Here is a 20,963-nt window from a genome sequence, read left to right on the forward strand (position 1 = left end):
CCGTTACCAGCCTACCAGATTGCAGTTCGTACCAACCTGAGTAAAGGCCCGGTGTCATTTGAGGAGGAACAAGCAAAAGATCCTCTTCTAATGACACACCTCACATCTCCACAGCATCCCTGGTCAATACAGCAGGGGATCCTGTGTTACGATACCGGTACACAGCAACTTCCTCTTCCCGTGGTTCCACAGCATCTGCAAGCAGAGCTAACCAGATTGAACCACCAACTGTTTGGACACCTGGGCCGGGATAAACTCTTGTCTCTCCTGAGAGACAAATTATACTGGCCGGGAATGTCCAACACAGTAGAGGAAGTAACACAACAGTGCCTGGTTTGTGCTCAGGTTAACCCAAGGGCGTCAGCCCTGAAGCCGGTGTTGCAGCGAGTTCCTCCTGCAGATGGTCCATGGTCCGCACTACAAATAGATTTTATAGGACCTTTACCAACAGGAAGTCGTAACTATCGTTACGCACTGGTGGTAGTGGATGTCTTCTCTAAGTGGGTAGAAGCCATCCCCACGGTTAATGATTCGGCTACAACCACTGCCCGTGTTCTCTGGGAACAGGTTCTGTCACGATGGGGTATCCCCAGATTGATAGAGTCGGACAGAGGGACCCATTTCACGGGTAAGGTAATGAAAGCACTTTGTGGTCTTTTAGATATAAAGCAAAGGTTTCACGTGCCTTACCACCCTCAGTCTGCGGGCATCGTGGAGCGGATGAACCGGACCATAAAAACACGACTTTCTAAAGCACTACTGGAGAAAGGTTCCTCATGGGTAACCTCTCTGCCAGCCGTGCTAATGGGAATCCGAGCTACCGAGGCTACTAGTACCGGTATCACCCCATTTGAACTAATGACCAGACGCAAAATGCCCCTATGCCTACCCAATGAACCCCTAGTGTCAGAACCAGTGAAGAACGCCATCGCCAGAGACCTGTTTCTCCAACAGGTACAACTAAACCTGAAGGAGTTATTGCCTCATGCAGCGATACGGCTACACAGACCGTATCTACAGGGGGAAACGCCAATGCCCTCTGTAGGAGAGCTAGTGATGGTGAAAATCTTCCGTCGGGCCGGCCCCTGGGATGCAAACTGGGAAGGACCCTATCAGGTCCTTGAAGTAATGGGTGACACCATGCTAAAGGTGCAAAGGCCGATGACGACCAAGAAAAAGTCACGGAGGCGACAGGGAGTTTTATGGATCCATATCGACCAGGCCAAAGCCACCCGAGCCTCCCCAACTCAATAACATGAACCCTCACAGAGTTGGGTGACCGGGGGGAGGGGGGGGTGTTTTGGTGGGGTCGAAGGTGGATCCATGAAGCTAATTACATTCACATTGAATTAACAGATCACGGGAGGGAGACTCACCAAGGTTACGACTAGCCTGAAAAGATATAGAAATCCTCTGAACATGGCATATCCCGAACTTGTGGTACTGGTGGTAAGCATGATGATGGCAGGTTCAACCTCTTTGGGGGAGGGCCTGGGAGTTAATATAGATATGGCTGACATATCTATGAATAAACCCGGCCTTTTAATGGTGGAATGTTTGGAGGGCAAAATCCTGACACCATACGAGAACTTTTCATTTACACCAGGACAGTGGTATCTGTATGGTTTCCAGAGGGAGAGTTTTGCCCAAGGTGTAATTCAACATTATACCCCTGTGGAGAATGTGTCTGCCATACAACATGATTTACATGCACTCTGCCTCAAAGAATTCAGACATTTTCGGGACTCTGACCCTACTCCTATGAGATCCTTAAGATGGGTGTCTAAGGACCCTCACTTACATCCTTACAAACAAGTGGAAGCCAACACTACCACAGTGTTGTGTACCAAGGAGGGGGTTCTGAGTCCCGAGGATGTCACGGGTGCAGAGTATAGTGGCTGGTATATCCTTAAAGCTACCTTCATAAGGAGGGATAGCCAAGATGGGCTGAGGGTAAGGACATATTTTGACAGACCCATTCCGGTAAAGGGCACCCTAAAAGCTTATTGTATGTTAAGAGATTCCCAGATGATTATCACTAGGGAATCCAGTTATGTTCAAGGACATGTGTCCACAGATTACATACGAACCAGTATAGTGATGCTAAAGTTAAACTGCAGTAACTCTGGCCAGGCCTTATGGAATGACCAGAGTGGTCCGGTAAAACTGGAAGGCTTTTACCGAGCCACCGTTTTAAAAGTACGGACAGATGCCAAGGATCCCAGGTATGCTCAGTTAAAGGGATCTCCATCCATACGGTCCTTTATGATCACCATCATGAGAGACAATTGTGTTCAGGAGGTGACTGGATATTATTTCGTCACCTATGCCCACTGGGAACAAGATACCCAGATGGTAACCTTGGACACTAATCCCTGGAGTTGGGATTTAGTGTGCAATGGGGTGGATACCCCTACAGTGGATGTATGGATGGACGGTACCCCTATGAATGAGGAATACCGGGGTAGGTATGTGTCTTCCGATTGGAAAGACCCCAGTGGCAGGGATATTAACTTTGACATCAATATAGATGGTTCGTTTAGATGGCCTTTTTGCGAGGCAGTAGATGAAGGGTGCTGGACATTTACACAATGGGCCTATCTGTCTAAATCCAAACCCGTAGGAAAACTAGTGCTACAGGTTGGAGAAAATGACCAATGGTATCCGTTCAGAGGTAGAGGGCAAGTTTGTGTAACGGTGGTAAGGATCCCCTATGAAGCGACAGGTCTACAACCTGTAAAAATGCATTTAGACTCTTGCAACGCCCCTATCCATCAATTGGCAGATCCTATAGCTCCTCAACTGTCCTCCCCATGGAAGATCATCACGGGGACAAAATTCGTCCTATTTACTTGGAGAATTTCTGTAGATGACTTCCGAGTCGACCAGTGGGATCACAGATGTGGGGAGTTTGTGAGGAACCAAATTGACATGATAAGAGGTTGGATAGAGGCAGGGCAAAAGGTAAGAAAAGACGATCTCATACATAGAAATCACCGGGGAAGAAGAGATCTGATAGCCATGGGACTAGGCGGAGGTGCATTGGGAGTGGGCGCCCTGAACACTATGGATATGGAAGTCCTGAGAGGTAAACTTGGGGATGTTGCGCGACACGCCGGAGAAGGATTCGAGACCCAGCTTGATGTAAACCACGTCTTAGAGGGTTTGCAGCATTCGCACATAGATGCCACTACCTCCCTATCTTCTGCTTTACGAGAGAAGTTTAGAAGGTTAGTTGTGGGTCTCTTGGAAGAACAGGATAGAGCTCAGCTCGCTCTGGCGTGTACGCAGGTCCAGAGTGAACTCTCAGGCAACCTTAAACATATTGTATCATCATTGTACGGCGGCCACTTCCCATTTAACCTCCGCCAACGGGTAAGTCCTCTTATATCTCCTTTTGCAGCCAATCACACCAACTGGTGGGTAGTCCAGTGGCACGGCTGTAGGAATCTCACTTGCACTGCTTCATCATTGGCTCCTGTATCTGGCCATCTTAGACAGGGTTACAGTGCAATTAACTTAGGGATTGTCATAAATAACCAGACGGTGCTTCATCCACAGCTCCCCCCGGGCGTTCTAACCTATGAAAGAGGCCATCCTTATCTGTTAGACACAGAGGGATGTTGGAAGAAAGAGGATGCTATCCTCTGTCAAGGTAGTCAGGATCGGGTGTTAAGACACCAATGTTGGAGCACCGAGGGGTCCTGTGAGATGAAGGCCAGCCCAATACCCTCCTCCCTTAAATACTTGGGACAGGGGTATTGGTGCTGGTACCAAAGGCAAAACATGTCTTATACAATCTATGGAACTAACTGCACTGAGAGAGGAGAGCTCCTCCCTGGAGCGTATTGCACCCTTAGTCCCGTCCTAGGTTTAGATGTCGCAGAGTTACAAGGAAGGACACCAATCACCCCGGAGAAGAGACTCGACATCCGCCCTGACGTACCCGTGAGACTCCAGAAGATCCCTCTTGGCTTTGGGATAGAACTCAAACATCTCCTGCTAGACTTCAGCCAAGAAGACGAAATAATTAAGAATCTTCGAGAAACAGAGAAACAGGCCACCATCCAACTGATGCACGACAAGAATAAAATAACGGCAATCACAACTGCGTTGGACAAAGACTCCAAGATCTCCTGGTGGGAAAGTCTGTTCGGCTACAGTCCAAAGGCAACATCCTTCTTCAACCTATTGATTCATCCGGTGATAGTTCTTCTGGTTCTGGTAATCATCATGTACATGGGACTGTGTCTAATCTACAGGAGGGTCAAGAGACTTGCGGACCAACTAAACCAGAACCAGACAGAACTTCACGAAGTTAATCGTAGGAGGCTCAGGACTTAGCTCCAACAAAGTCCTGGAGCCAGAGATCGCATGGACATACTGTTTCCTATGAGGGTCGGGATGAAAAATCCAAAAGCCATCCTGTGACCTCATAGTATTGTGTGTGGGGGTGGGTGTATATAAATATTGTGTTGTAGTAGGTTTTTCCTATGAGGGTTCAGGGTGAACATCCAAAGCCATCCTGTGACCTCATAGCATTATGTACATGTATATCACGTATTGTAGTAGATTTTCGTAAGAAGGATAGGGGTATAATCATAGGCCACCCTGTGACCTCATCATATTGTGTATAGATTTACATTGATTATTTGTATATATGTGTCCTCATGTACCCATGGACACTCTAGGTGTAGATGTGCGACAGCCATACTACAATATGGCTGGACGCACACTTGCATCCTATAGTCGTTTCCCCAAGGACACAAAGGTCTGTTAACTACCAGTGTCTTGGGAGGTATAGAGAGTAGGCCAAGGCATGAGTCTCTATGGGTACTCACTGAATTGAATTGGGCTGTATTGGGAGGGATATGACATGTTCGTGTGAGTGGGGTAGAGTAGATTCCCTAGGGTCAGGCCCCTCATCTACTAAAGTATTTGCCGCTTCAATATCGACAATGGTGACTTTTTGTAGGGGTTGGATTGAATGATGGTAGTGCGGGGTTCTTTCCCGCAGGTAGAATTTAGGTACTATGACATCACCTCCCCCCCCCAGAAAATCTGACCTGCCTTGTAAAAACCTATGTATCTGTCCATGGGAGAACCTCTCTAACAACTCAGTCTTCAATTAAGATGAAAATCATACTGGTGTTAAAAGGTACGGCCGTCCATACCCCATAAGGAGGTGCTACATGAATTACCGGCACTAACATTGGGGGTAACGGACGCCAGAAGAACAACACTGGCCAAGAGAGAGACGGCAAGGGTGAAGCCATTCCGGAGTCAGAAATAGACTACATAGGGAGTGGCTGACACCTGAGGAACATAATGTAAGATGCCGAGGAAGTTATCCAAGGAAAAGACGGTGTATTCGGTGGACGGAGGCGTTGGTGAAGGGCAGGTCGGAGATGTTAGTCATGACAGGTGATGTCTAGGTACCTAAGGGTCATACTACTTCAGTCCTTCCTGAATTGTCACCTAGAGTGCGATTGAGAGGGGGTAAATACCTCCCAACCCTTCCCCCAAAATGTTTATTGTCGTATTCCCGACAACAGGGGGATTGTTGAAGGAAGTGTTATATTTAAATATATATGTATATATGCCCTGACATATATACATGTATATTGGCCCTTGACTGTGGGCCCGTCCAGGTGGGACCAGGGGATATACATGGAAATGTATGTAGGCCTCCTTGACAGGCATACATCTCTATGTATATATATATATATATATATATATGTATGGATGGGCTTATTGTCACGTGTGGGTGTATGCATATTTGTGGATGTGCCCCAAACATCCATGATTGTGCATATACTTATAATATAACTGTATACACTGCGTGCAGAATTATTAGGCAAATGAGTATTTTGACCACATCATCCTCTTTATGCATGTTGTCTTACTCCAAGCTGTATAGGCTCGAAAGCCTACTACCAATTAAGCATATTAGGTGATGTGCATCTCTGTAATGAGAAGGGGTGTGGTCTAATGACATCAACACCCTATATTAGGTGTGCATAATTATTAGGCAACTTCCTTTCCTTTGGCAAAATGGGTCAAAAGAAGGACTTGACAGGCTCAGAAAAGTCAAAAATAGTGAGATATCTTGCAGAGGGATGCAGCACTCTTAAAATTGCAAAGCTTCTGAAGCGTGATCATCGAACAATCAAGCGTTTCATTCAAAATAGTCAACAGGGTCGCAAGAAGCGTGTGGAAAAACCAAGGCGCAAAATAACTGCCCATGAACTGAGAAAAGTCAAGCGTGCAGCTGCCAAGATGCCACTTGCCACCAGTTTGGCCATATTTCAGAGCTGCAACATCACTGGAGTGCCCAAAAGCACAAGGTGTGCAATACTCAGAGACATGGCCAAGGTAAGAAAGGCTGAAAGACGACCACCACTGAACAAGACACACAAGCTGAAACGTCAAGACTGGACCAAGAAATATCTCAAGACTGATTTTTCTAAGGTTTTATGGATTGATGAAATGAGAGTGAGTCTTGATGGGCCAGATGGATGGGCCTGTGGCTGGATTGGTAAAGGGCAGAGAGCTCCAGTCCGACTCAGACGCCAGCAAGGTGGAGGTGGAGTACTGGTTTGGGCTGGTATCATCAAAGATGAGCTTGTGGGGCCTTTTCGGGTTGAGGATGGAGTCAAGCTCAACTCCCAGTCCTACTGCCAGTTTCTGGAAGACACCTTCTTCAAGCAGTGGTACAGGAAGAAGTCTGCATCCTTCAAGAAAAACATGATTTTCATGCAGGACAATGCTCCATCACACGCGTCCAAGTACTCCACAGCGGCTGGCAAGAAAGGGTATAAAAGAAGAAAATCTAATGACATGGCCTCCTTGTTCACCTGATCTGAACCCCATTGAGAACCTGTGGTCCATCATCAAATGTGAGATTTACAAGGAGGGAAAACAGTACACCTCTCTGAACAGTGTCTGGGAGGCTGTGGTTGCTGCTGCAAGCAATGTTGATGGTGAATAGATCAAAACACTGACAGAATCCATGGATGGCAGGCTTTTGAGTGTCCTTGCAAAGAAAGGTGGCTATATTGGTCACTGATTTGTTTTTGTTTTGTTTTTGAATGTCAGAAATGTATATTTGTGAATGTTGAGATGTTATATTGGTTTCACTGGTAAAAATAAATAATTGAAATGGGTATACATTTGTTTTTTGTTAAGTTGCCTAATAATTATGCACAGTAATAGTCACCTGCACACACAGATATTCCCCTAAAATAGCTAAAACTAAAAACAAACTAAAAACTACTTCCAAAAATATTCAGCTTTGATATTAATGAGTTTTTTGGGTTCATTGAGAACATGGTTGTTGTTCAATAATAAAATTAATCCTCAAAAATACAACTTGCCTAATAATTCTGCACTCCCTGTATATGTATATATATGTGTATGGATGTGCCCCAAGCATCCATACACATATAGTATAGGAACCAGACGTGCTGCCCCCCCCCTCATGCATCCCTGCAGGGGATGAGAAGGTCTCCAGATGGCTGGACAATTATGTCCAGCCTCTGGTGACCTCAAAAGGCATGGGATCAATAGAGATCCGATGCCTTTTGGTATTTAACTATCCCCAACCGTTGGGGATAGTTAACATAACAGAGAGAGGAACAAACGTCCCTCCCTCTGTTATCTGCACACCTCCGGCGCGATAATTATCGCACCGCATGGTATGCAGATGCGCTACAGGCGGAGGATCAAAGGAACCCTCCGCCTGGAAGCGCGCTCCGGGATGCGCGGGCCGGCGCGGTGACGTCATATCACCGCGCCGGCCCACGTGTTCTGGCCGGCGGCGCGCACGTGCACGTCCGGACGTGCTGCCTCGGGAGCGAGCGCCGCCAAACTTAAATAGTCAGGCGGCGCTACGCTGAGGCACTTCTGTACGGAGCCCCAGCCGAAGAGGATCATCCCTGGACAAACGAGCCCCCCTGGACAACGAGCATTATACCGCTAAGTATCCACAACCCTACCCTATACCACCAACGATCCCCGGCTATATTCCCTGTATTTAACCCTACCCTATACCACCAACGATATATACTCCCCTGTTATATATATATATACTCCCCTGCTATAAGTATACATATTCCCCCCCTGCTACCCTAAATATATATATCCCCCCTGTTCTTGGGATATCTATATACTCCCCTGCTACCCCCTATTTCCCTCCACACAATCCTGTTAACCCTTACCACATACCCCCCCCCTGGAAACACCCCTTATCCCTTTGGTTACCCTTACCTTCTCCAGCCCTAAGTACCCCCCTCTTCTATTCCCTGTGTTCCCCTAGAACATCCCTCCTTGCCCGTAATAACCTCTGGTCATTCCCCGTAGGGATAGTATATTGTCAGGATTGGGTGGGTTGCTGGTAAAGTGTATGTATGTGTATTAGTGCAATTGTAGTTAGATATTGGGGAGGACTTGGGGCTGCGTTAGTGTAGTCAGAACCGTATTAGTGTGTTGTAATAGTGTGTGTATTCATATTGCTGTGGGCCGCTGTAACTATATAAGTCTATACCCTTGATATAGAAATATATAGTTACAAATCTTTATATTCCATATATATATGTAAGTTGCCTCAGCAATAGTTATAGTGTATTGTTGTACTGTATTATCTGTGTATTACATGTGTTATGTTCCGTAAGAATTAATAAATACGGTGTTATTTATACCCTTTGTGTAGCGTGTACTTGGTAGCGAGTTAGTAAGGCGCATGCAGCTAGTTTAGTGAGTAGCGTAGGGCAATCAGTAGCGATTTGTTGTTAAGTAAGGCATAAATAGGCGGAGCTATCATAAGACGACTCACGCCTATTTATGAATATTAACTATTGAAATTTACATAAATAGCAATAGCTAATAGCCCCTGTAACAACGCCATATCAGCATGGCTTCGTGAGGGATCGGTCATGTCAAACTAATTTAATCAGTTTCTATGAGGAGGTAAGTTCTAGACTTGACAGCGGCGAATCAATGGATGTCGTATATCTGGACTTCTCCAAAGCATTTGACACTGTACCACATAAAAGGTTAGTATATAAAATGAGAATGCTCGGACTGGGAGAAAACGCCTGTAAGTCGGTAAGTAACTGGCTCAATGATAGAAAACAGAGGGTGGTTATTAACGGTGCACACTCAGATTGGGTCACTGTCACTAGTGGAGTACCTCAGGGGTCAGTATTGGGCTCTATTCTCTTCAATATATTTATTAATGATCTTGTAGAAGGCTTGCATAGTAAAGTATCAATTTTCGCAGATGACACTAAACTGTGTAAAGTAATTAACACTGAAGAGGACAGTATACTGTATATATACTACAGAGGACAGTATACTGTATATATACTACAGAGGACAGTATACTGTATATATACTACAGAGGACAGTATACTGTATATATACTACAGAGGGCAGTATACTGTGCATATACTACAGAGGACAGTATACTGTATATATACTACAGAGGACAGTATACTGTGTATATACTACAGAGGACAGTATACTGTATATACACTACAGAGGACAGTATACTGTATATATACTACAGAGGACAGTATACTGTATATATACTACAGAGGACAGTATACTACTACAGAGGGATCTAAATAGATTGGAGGCTTGGGCAGATAAGTGGCAGATGAGGTTTAACACTGACAAATGTAAAGTTATGCACATGGGAAAGAATAATGCAAGTCACCGGTACATACTAAATGGTAAAACACTCGGTAACACTGACATGGAAAAGGATCTAGGAATTTTAATAAACAGCAAACTAAGCAGTAAAAACCAGTGTCAGGCAGCTGCTGCCAAAGCCAATAAGATAATGGGTTGCATCAAAAGGGGGATAGATGCCCGTGATGAGAACATATTCCTACTACTTTACAAATCACTAGTCAGACCACACATGGAGTACTGTGTACAGTTCTGGGCTCCTGTGAACAAGGCAGACATAGCAGAGCTGGAGAGGGTCCAGAGGAGGGCAACTAAAGTAATAACTGGAATGGGGCAACTACAGTACCCTGAAAGATTATCAAAATTAGGGTTATTCTCGTTAGAAAAAAGACGACTGAGGAGAGATCTAATTACTATGTATAAATATATCAGGGGTCAGTACAGAGATCGCTTCCATCATCTATTTATCCCCAGGACTGTGACGAGGGGACATCCTCTGCGTTTGGAGGAAAGAAGGTTTGTACACAAACATAGAAAAGGATTCTTTACGTTAAGAGCAGTGAGACTATGGAGCTCTCTGCCTGAGGAGGTGGTGATGGTGCGTACAATAAAGGAATTCAAGAGGGGCCTGGATGTATTTCTGGAGTGTAATAATATTACAGGCTATAGCTACTAGAGAGGGGTCGTTGATCCAGGGAGATATTCTGATTGCCTGATTGGAGTCGGGAAGGAATTTTTTATTCCCATAAAGTGAGGAAAATTGGCTTCTACCTCACAGGGTTTTTTTGTCTTCCTCTGGATCAACTTGCAGGATTACAGGCCGAACTGGATGGACAAATGTCTTTTTTCGGCGTTATGTACTATGTTACTATGTATGTTGCACTGGAGGGGTTTAAGCAATATGCAAGACTGTGTGCTTCCCAGCCTGGAACCTCCATGCTTCTTGTAGCCGCAGGGAGGTCTGGGTTGTCGCTGGTGCCGTCCTTCCATCTCGGCTGCGGCAGGTAAGAGTTGATAGCATTTGTGGTGTTGCTGTGCTATTTACCTGCCGTACTGTTTATAGTCTTGCACCCTGCTAGCTACTGGGCCTCTGGAGACGCCTGTCATCCGTGTCCTGGATGAACAGGTGTTCTCTGCCCTGTCACCAGCTGTAGGGCAATGCAGGGATACTTAGACTTCTAGGCACGTGGGTATGAGTCCCCTTACCTTTGAAGGGGGCTCATACAGCTAGGAGACTAGGGCCTGTTAAGGGAAGTTTTAGGAGGTGACCAGCTCCCTTTTCCCTGCATCGCAGCCCGGTAGCAAAGGACATTGCGAGATGGGGGGGATTCCCCCACTTCCCGTCGTGACAGTAAAGAACTGGACCACGTCTATGTTAGGACACTGTAGTGTTGAGTTATTCTTCCATAGAAGCATTGCATACTTCTTGTGCCTCCGTACAGCTTCCTCTGGTTTTACAGTCATTTGTAATTCATGTGAACTAAACCCCATTCTGAATATAATCCTGCATTACCTCATCTTATGTAGAATGTCATAGTCAGACACAGGTAAGCCAAAGAGCTGTTCTCCAGAAGAATAAGAGATACATTTTCTCCAAAGTTCATCAAAACGAATCTGTAACAATTATGAAAGAAAATACACAAAGTTTTAACCTCTCCCCGCATCCCCCCCCCCTTTCCCAAAAAAAAGGATGCAACCACACATGACTAAGGCTACTTTCATATCTGCGGCTGGCTGTTGCTGGGAATCGGCAGGACAAAAACCGCTGCAGGAGTAACAGCTTGCTGGAGAGATCTGTCGCAGATGTGAAACTAGCCTAACCCATCACTGAGACTGCCTTCTGCTTACCTGAAATATATGTAACCTTGCACTGGCTTCTTGAGATGTTATACCTGGAACCAATGGTCCTTCCTGTAGAAAGGCACATCAATCGAAAATGAAACAGTATGTAAAATCTTACAGGAAACATAACACTATTATCTCTGGTCACACAGACAATGCAGTGAACATGGAAAGAAATAACACAAGTAGAAAGTATAAGAACGCAGGGTCTTGTGCAGGGCCAGCATCATCACCATGCAAACTACATAGGGCAAATGGCACAGCCCTATTTTGTGGCCCACATGCAGTACACCTGCCCTTGGTCTCATGCAATTGTAAGAGTCAGCCTTATATTCACCAAGTTACATTGCACTGACATTTCTGTATCACACAGGTTGTGATGTCCTCCTCCAGCCACAAGAGGCCGCTGTGTCTTGAATAAGGGAAAGGACAAGCTGAAGTAAGACAATAAAGTTTCTCCCGGGCTGAGCTGGGGGGTGCCGCATCTCTCTGGAGAGAGAGTCTTTCTGCTGGGAGATATATCAGAAAGGGACTGTAAATGTGATTTCTTCCTGTCAGCTGTGGAACAGAATACCAGAGGCAAAGTGTGTTCCAGAGGAGTGAGATGGTGCCATTCAGAGACCAGTAACAAGATGGATTCCTCCAGTCAGAGCTGAACTAGGTGGATGCCTGCACCTGCTGCAATCCAACCAGAGAGAAGGAAAGACCACGCTGCACCTTCCGTCATGTACCAGACCAAGGAAAACAGCTATCTGCAGAACTGTGAGTGGCACCGGTGCTAATCTGTGATAGGTCATAGAGAAGGGGAATTTAGTCAGTGCGCTGTAGAAGTGTACCCTGGGTAGCAGGGGTAGATAGGAAACTTTTAGTGGAGAGTAGCTTGTACACCGTGTGTTTACTGTTTTAGCTCATTCTGTTTTTATGCAAAGTTATATTACCTGTTTAAATCATTACTGTCATTTGTCCATTGTGCCTCTGGTGCGGTGGTTGTATACTGTTAATCTGATTTCACAGCAATTACATTTTGTTCTTTAATAAAGCCGGTGTATGCTTCAGCCTCCTTGTCTGCTGTAATGTATTTGAATCCTGCCCTGCGGTCTCTTCCTCCCCTGACTGCTACACAATAGTCAGGTATTCTCGTTATCAGACCGTTAACTAACAACACACTGATGGACTGCACATTGCAGCAGTGACCCATGTTTTATGGCCAGGACAAAACACTATAGGGGAGATTTTAACTGGTGTAAGGGAGCTGTGAAAAATGAAAGGTGGAATTTGATTGGTTGCTATGGGCAACTTAGCCAGTTCTACTTTACACCAGTTTGATAAATCTCCCCCTATGAATTCTAAAGCTTGGAAGTTCCTGTCACTGAAGATAAGGATTCATAATTCCTTATCACATCTCTTAGTTTGATCTGTAAGGAAAAATATCCAACATGTCTCAATGTAATCTTATTTTTCTCTTTTATCTCACCTTAAAAGGACTGGCCACTTTAGAAAACCCCATTCTATCTATTTATCTCCTATCTATCTATCTAACCATCTGTCTATCTCATATCTATTTATCTTTCTCATATCTATCTGTCTATCTATATTTCTATCTCATATCTATCTATTTATCTATCTTATATCTAGCTATTTATCTATCTAATATCTATCCATCTCCTATCTATCTAATATCTTTCTATCTCATATCTATCCATCTGTCTGTCTAATATTTATCTGACTAGCTATCTCATATCTATTTATCTATCTGTCTATCTATCTCATATCTATCTATTAATCAATTAAGCTTTATTGGCAGGTCAAAAATGTACATTAGAATTGCCAAAGCATGTGGGAAATAGGGTGTTGAGAAATGGGGACACACATCGGTGTGTCGGTGTATAGGAGTCCGTGGCATATTATGACAGGGGGGGGAAGGGGTGCGGACACACCCCGGGTCAGGGTATCGGAGTCCATGGCATATCAGGCTCCTCTCAGTCTGTGGCAGGCACTGATATATTGTGCTGCTATGTCCACAGTGTTTTCTTCCTCTCCCAGCAGGATGGGCAGCTTCTCTTCCTCCTCCATGGAGCTGAAGTCTGGGAGTAGATCAGAGAGTCTACTAAAGTGGATGTCCCTCACTGCTGAGTATTTGGGAAAGTATATCAGGAAGTGGACCTCATCCTCCACCGCCTCCAGGTGGCACTGCTGGCACAGTCTGCTTTCTCTAGGCATGTAGCTCTGTCATTGCCGTCCGGATTAGACGGCCAGGCTGTGGGCGCTTAGTCTTCAGCAGCTCATGATTTTCCAGTCTCTGGGGTTCCCTATTTTCTCCAGATATGGGGCCAGTTTGTAGTCTTTTGCAGGCTCTGGTACACCTTCAGCTTCTGGAATGCTCTCACCTCCTTCCTCCATTCACTGACATATTCCTCTCGTCTCTTGTTTACTGTGTTCCTAATCCCGGCTTTTGTGAGGTGGTGTGGGGTGATTTTCTGGTCGGGCTGGGTTTCAGTAAGTTGATTTTAGGGCTTTGCCTTGCCTGGGATCCCTTGGTGTAGCAAGGCTTTATGATGATGGGAGCCTTCATTACTTCATTACTACTAGTGATGAGCGGCAGGGGCAATATTCGAATTTGCGATATTTCGCGAATATTTGGGCGAATATTCGCCATATATTTGAGAATTCGCGAATTCATGATCTCCAGGCATTATTTTCTTGATTGCGAAAATTTGCATAAAATTCGCCTAAAATATTCACATAAAAATTCGCATGAACTGGTATTTAAAAAAAAAATCGAATATTGCGATTACGAATATATTTAGCGATATTCTAAATATTCGCAAATCCCATCTTGACCAGTAGGGGTACGTGTGAGGGCCCCAGACTTCACTGCCATACAGGAGGATTGGTGCAATGATGGAGGCAGACCCTCGCTGGTGCTTTGAGGTGGTACAGTCGTCTTCTGATGTTGTAGAATGTCTTTCATGCTTTGTCTTTCAGCTCAATGGCTGATTTGAAGCTCTCAGTTTGGCCAATTATCAGGTCCAGGCAGGTGTACCTGTTTGTGTGTGGCTGTAAGAGGGTGGTTGTGTAGCAAGAAGGTAGAGGGCCTGGCTGACTTTGTTCTCCTTCTCTGGAACACCATAGTGTTGGTCTTTTTTAAATTGATGGGAGGGGCCCATGTGGTGCTGAATTTCTCCAGAATGACTAGCTGGTCTTGGAGATCTTTCTCAGTTAGTGATAGTATGAGAAGGTCATCCGCATACAGGAGAAATTTCACCTCAGTGTCATGGAGGATTAGACCTGTTGTTGAGGAAGACTCCAGAGCCACTGCCAGCTTGTTGATGTAAATGTTAAAGAGAGTTGGACTGAGGCTGCAGCCCTGTCTGACTCCTCGGCTCTGCTGGAAGTAAGCCGTTCTTTTCCCATTTACCTTCACGCTGCATCGGTTTTCGGTGTAGGAGCTTTTGATGACGTTGTGTGTCTTTCCTCCTATTCTGCTCTCCAATAGCTTTAGGAGCAATGCTGGGTGCCACACCGAGTCAAAGGCCTTTTTGAAGTTCCTGAAACAAGTGTATATCTTTCCCTGCTTTGTGTTGTGGACATGTCTCTGGATGAGGCGGTGCAGGGTATAGACGTGGTCTGTGGTGAAGTGGTTTGGCATAAACCCTGCTTGGCTTTTACTGAGTACATTGTGCTGGGTGAGAAAGCCAAGTATTCTCTAGTTCAGGATACTGTTAAATAGTTTCCCCAGATTGCTGCTGACACATATCCCTCGGTAGTTGGCCGGGTCATACCTGTCCCCGCTCTTGTATATTGGGGTTATGACACCTTGGTTCCAGGCTTAGGGGAAGTAGCCAGCGCTTAGCACAATGTTGTACAGTTTTGTTATGGCTGCCTGTATTGCTGGTGGGCTGTACTTAATCATTTCGGGTGGGATGCCATCTGTGCCGCTGACTTTCTTACCTCTTATGGTTGATATTCTCTGTGATATCTCCTGCAGTGTTATGGGTGAGTCCAGCAGGTTTTGGAAATCTTTAAGTATCTGTTCCATGCTCTTCAGTTTTGACCTCATTTGTTCTTGGTCTGGGTTACGTTCTTCTTTTGGGATGTCGGTCTCTGAAATACTGGAGCCAGATGTTGCCATTCTGAATATGGAGGTTGTTTTTCTTCTCATTTGTACACAGGTGGTTCCATAGTTCCCAGAAGGAGTTATCTTGGAGGGAATCTTGAAGCTGTGTAAGTTTAGTTGAAGTATATTCTTGCTTTTTCCTTCTGAGGAGGGTTTTGTATTGCCTCTGCGTTGTGTCGTAGACTTCCCGTAGGTTGGTGTTGTTGGGATCTCTATGCTTTTTATTTGAGGCTGATCTTAAGGTTTTCCGTACAGCTATGCACTCCTCATCAAACCAAGTGTTGGGGTTATCTTCTTTTTGCTTTAGGTGGCTATACTTTTTAAGGTCAGCCATTTCTGCCATGGTGTAAAATATATTAAGACCTCTTACAGATTGATTGACTCCTTCTGGGTTTATCTCAAACACCTTGTTGAAGTAGTAGAGCACACCTTGGATTTCTGGTTTATTCTGCACCTCTTTATATTTCTGAGCCAATGTCTTGGACCACTTATAAGATGGAGGTAGTGTGAAGAGCCCTGCCTGCTGAGGTATTTGTCCTGGTGGTTTGTTTATGGACTTAATATATATGGGTGTTTTGTTGTGATCAGACAAGTGCGATTGTGGGCTTACTATGAAGGCCCCAATGTTTGCGGGGTCCATGTCTGTGATGGCGTAGTCCACTACGCTGTTATCCACATGGGAGTTTAATGTAGTCCTTCCTAGAGAGTCTCCCTTGGTGCGACCGTTGAGGATGTGGAGTCCTAAGCTTCGACAAAGATTCAACTGTTTTTTGTCACTTTTATTTAACGTACTGTCGTAACTGTTCCTCTCTGTATGTACTGAGCTGTCGGTCTGTGCTACATATATATATACAGTTGCAAGAAAAAGTATGTGAACCCTTTGGAATGATATGGATTTCTGCAGAAATTGGTCATAAAATGTTATCTGATCTTCATCTAAGTCATAACAATAGACAATCACAGTCTGCTTAAACTAATAACACACAAAGAATTAAATGTTACCATGTTTTTATTGAACACACCATGTAAACATTTACAGTGCAGGTGGAAACAGTATGTGAACCCCTAGACTAGGCATCCTCAAACTACGGCCCTCCAGCTGTTGCAAAACTACAACTCCCAGCATTCCCGAGCAGCCTACAGGTATCAGCCTACAGCAGGGCATTGTGGGAGTTGTAGTTTTACAACAGCTGGAGGGACGCAGTTTGAGGATGCCTGCCCTAGACAAATGACATCTCCAAGAGCAAATTGGAGTGAGGTGTCAGCCAACTGGATTCCAATCAATGAGATGAGATTGGAGGTGTTGGTTACAGCTGCCCTGCCCTATAAAAAACACACACCAGTTCTGGGTTTGCTTGTCACAAGAAGCATTGCCTGATGTGAATGATGCCTTGCACAAAAGAGCTCTCAGAAGACCTACGATTAAGAATTGTTGACTTGCATAAAGCTGGAAAGGGTTATAAAAGTATCTCCAAAAGCCTTGCTGTTCATCAGTCCACGGAAAGACAAACTGTCTATAAATGGAGAAAGTTCAGCACTGCTGCTACTCTCCCTAGGAGTAGTCGTCCTGTAAAGATGACTGCAAGAGCACAGCGCAGACTGCTCAATGAGGTGAAGAAGAATCCTAGAGTGTCAGCTAAAGACTTACAAAAGTCTCTGGCATATGCTAATATCCCTGTTAGTAAATCTATGATACGTAAACACTAAACAAGAATGGATTTCATGGGAGGATACCACAGAGAAAGCCACTGCTGTCCAAAAAAAATATTGCTGCACGTTTACAGTTTGCACAAGAGCACCTGGATGTTCCACAGCAGTACTGGCAAAATATTCTGTGGACAGATGAAACCAAAGTTGAGTTGTTTGGAAGAAACACACAACACTGTGTGTGGAGAAAAAGAGGCACAGCACACCAACATCAAAACCTCATCCCAACTGTGAAGTATGGTGGTGGGGGCATCATGGTTTGGAGCTGCTTTGCTGCGTCAGGGCCTAGACGGATTTTTATCATCGAAGGAAAAATGAATTCCCAAGTTTATCAAGACATTTTGCAGGAGAACTAGGCCATCTGACCACCAGCTGAAGCTCAACAGAAGATGGGTGTTGCAACAGGACAACAACCCAAAGCATAGAAGCAAATCAACAACAGAATGGCTTAAACAGAAGAAAATACGCCTTCTGGAGTGGCCCAGTCAGAGTCCTGACCTCAACCCGATTGAGATGCTGTGGCATGACCTCAAGAAAGCGATTCACACCAGACATCCTAAGAATATTTCTGAACTGAAACAGTTCTGTAAAGAGGAATGGTCAAGAATTACTCCTGACCGTTGTGCACATCTGATCTGCAACTACAGGAAACGTTTGGTTGAAGTTATTGCTGCCAAAGGAGGTTCAACCAGTTATTAAATCCAAGGGTTCACATACTTTTTCCACCTGCACTGTAAATGTGTGTTCAATAAAAACATGGTAACATTAAATTAATTATGTGTTATTAGTTTAAGCAGACTGTGATTGTCTATTGTTGTGACTTAGATGAAGATCAGATCACATTTTATGACCAATTTGGGCAGAAATTCATATCATTCCAAAGGGTTCACATACTTTTTCTTGCAACTGTAGATGTTTCCATCTGTGGTCAGGTAGTCTCTTTACCTGCCTGTTCTGGCATTGAGGTCTCCCATGATAAGGACTTTGCACAGGGTTTGAAAGTGGGTGGCTTCCCTTTGCAGGATCTCAAAGCATTCTGGGTTGTAGTAGCGGGACTCAGGTGGTGGTATGTAGGCCGCACAGAGGTAGATGTCGGACTGGGAGGTGAGGAAGGAGCGGTCTATTCTGATCCAGATATGACTGTTTCCCCGTTTCACTGGTCTGATCTGCTCATGGAGCTCCACTTTATGCCACACTAGTATTCCTCCCGAACAGCGGCCAAGTTTGGTGGTTTTATTTTTTAGGTCCGGGACAGAGATTTCCCTGTATCCAGTGGGCGTCAGGGACTCGCTCTCTGCCTTAGTCCATGTTTCTAGAAGGATTTGAATGTCGATGTTTCTCAAACTCTGGGTGAAGTCTGGATCATTTACATTACATCCAAAGGCTGACGCGTTAAGACCTTGGATGTTCCAGCTGCTGATTATAAAGGATGTCATAGCGGGTCCTTATACCTTGTAATGAGCGGGTTTCTATCTATCTCATATCTATTTATCTATCTCATATCTTTCTATTTATCCATCTGTCTATCCATCTAATATCTATCTATCTATCTATCTATCTATCTCTCTCATATCTATTTATCTATCTTTATGTCTATCTCATAGCTATCTATCTATCTCATATCTATCTCTCATATCTATCTATTATCTATATATCTCATATCTATATAGCTATTTATCAATCGTTTGGACTAACTCCACTCCATGGCCCCAAAACTATGAAGTCTTAATGTAAATTAGAATAAAGTCTGTCAAAAAAAAGTTCTGTTGGGAGGTTTACACTAAGAACAGAAATAATACATAAATGTACCATCATACCTTCTCATATTCAGCATCAAATGCCACCATATCCTTCTGAAGAATTCCTACAGACTCTGTGAGCTTGCTTTTAAGTTCTGGTTGTAAACGAATCAGTTCATCTTGAACAGACTCCTGACAAGAGGATAATAAGTCTTAGAATTCTTGACCAGTTCAAGGCCCAGCCATTGAACCCCTCTTCATGACCAGAAACGGTTTAGTTTTTTTTAGTTCATGCGACTTCAAAACCCACAACTATTTTGCTTATACAGGGAGTGCAGAATTATTAGGCAAGTTGTATTTTTGAGGATTAATTTTATTATTGAACAACAACCATGTTCTCAATGAACCGAAAAAACTCATTAATATCAAAGCTGAATATTTTTGGAAGTAGTTTTTAGTTTGTTTTTAGTTTTAGCTATTTTAGGGGGATATCTGTGTGTGCAGGTGACTATTACTGTGCATAATTATTAGGCAACTTAACAAAAAACAAATATATACCCATTTCAATTATTTATTTTTACCAGTGAAACCAATATAACATCTCAACATTCACAAATATACATTTCTGACATTCAAAAACAAAACAAAAACAAATCAGTGACCAATATAGCCACCTTTCTTTGCAAGGACACTCAAAAGCCTGCCATCCATGGATTCTGTCAGTGTTTTGATCTGTTCACCATCAACATTGCGTGCAGCAGCAACCACAGCCTCCCAGACACTGTTCAGAGAGGTGTACTGTTTTCCCTCCTTGTAAATCTCACATTTGATGATGGACCACAGGTTCTCAATGGGGTTCAGATCAGGTGAACAAGGAGGCCATGTCATTAGATTTTCTTCTTTTATACACTTTCTTGCCAGCCACGCTGTGGAGTACTTGGACGCGTGTGATGGAGCATTGTCCTGCATGAAAATCATGTTTTTCTTGAAGGATGCAGACTTCTTCCTGTACCACTGCATGAAGAAGATGTCTTCCAGAAACTGGCAGTAGGACTGGGAGTTGAGCTTGACTCCATCCTCAACCCGAAAAGGCCCCACAAGCTCATTTTTGATGATACCAGCCCAAACCAGTACTCCACCTCCACCTTGCTGGCGTCTGAGTCGGACTGGAGCTCTCTGCCCTTTACCAATCCAGCCACGGGCCCATCCATCTGGCCCATCAAGACTCACTCTCATTTCATCAGTCCATAAAACCTTAGAAAAATCAGTCTTGAGATATTTCTTGGCCCAGTCTTGACTTTTCAGCTTGTGTGTCTTGTTCAGTGGTGGTCGTCTTTCAGCCTTTCTTACCTTGGCCATGTCTCTGAGTATTGCACACCTTGTGCTTTTGGGCACTCCAGTGATGTTGCAGCTCTGAAATATGGCCAAACTGGTGGCAAGTGGCATCTTGGCAGCTGCACGCTTGACTTTTCTCAGTTCATGGGCAGTTATTTTGCGCCTTGGTTTTTCCACACGCTTCTTGCGACCCTGTTGACTATTTTGAATGAAACGCTTGATTGTTCGATGATCACGCTTTAGAAGCTTTACAATTTTAAGAGTGCTGCATCCCTCTGCAAGATATCTCACTATTTTTGACTTTTTTGAGCCTGTCAAGTCCTTCTTTTGACCCATTTTGCCAAAGGAAAGGAAGTTGCCTAATAATTATGCACACCTGATATAGGGTGTTGATGTCATTAGACCACACCCCTTCTCATTACAGAGATGCACATCACCTAATATGCTTAATTGGTAGTAGGCTTTCGAGCCTATACAGCTTGGAGTAAGACAACATGCATAAAGAGGATGATGTGGTCAAAATGCTCATT

The 20,963-nt window shown here is 44.3% G+C and overlaps 1 protein-coding gene across 1 annotated transcript in view; it reads right to left on the reverse strand.

Moving 5' to 3' along the window:
* The window catches only part of DNAH8 (dynein axonemal heavy chain 8), a 622,089-nt gene that overhangs the window by 347,650 nt on the left and 253,476 nt on the right, over positions 1 to 20,963 (reverse strand). The window contains exons 33-35 of the mRNA XM_040430275.1: positions 19,177 to 19,290; positions 11,542 to 11,604; positions 11,207 to 11,307 (exon numbers count right to left, since the gene is read on the reverse strand). Of these exons, the coding sequence (XP_040286209.1) occupies positions 11,207 to 11,307; positions 11,542 to 11,604; positions 19,177 to 19,290 (278 nt within the window). The remainder of the gene's footprint in view (positions 1 to 11,206; positions 11,308 to 11,541; positions 11,605 to 19,176; positions 19,291 to 20,963) is intronic.

Source organism: Bufo bufo, chromosome 4 (assembly GCF_905171765.1).
Source record: "Bufo bufo chromosome 4, aBufBuf1.1, whole genome shotgun sequence".
Classification (NCBI taxonomy): domain Eukaryota; kingdom Metazoa; phylum Chordata; class Amphibia; order Anura; family Bufonidae; genus Bufo; species Bufo bufo.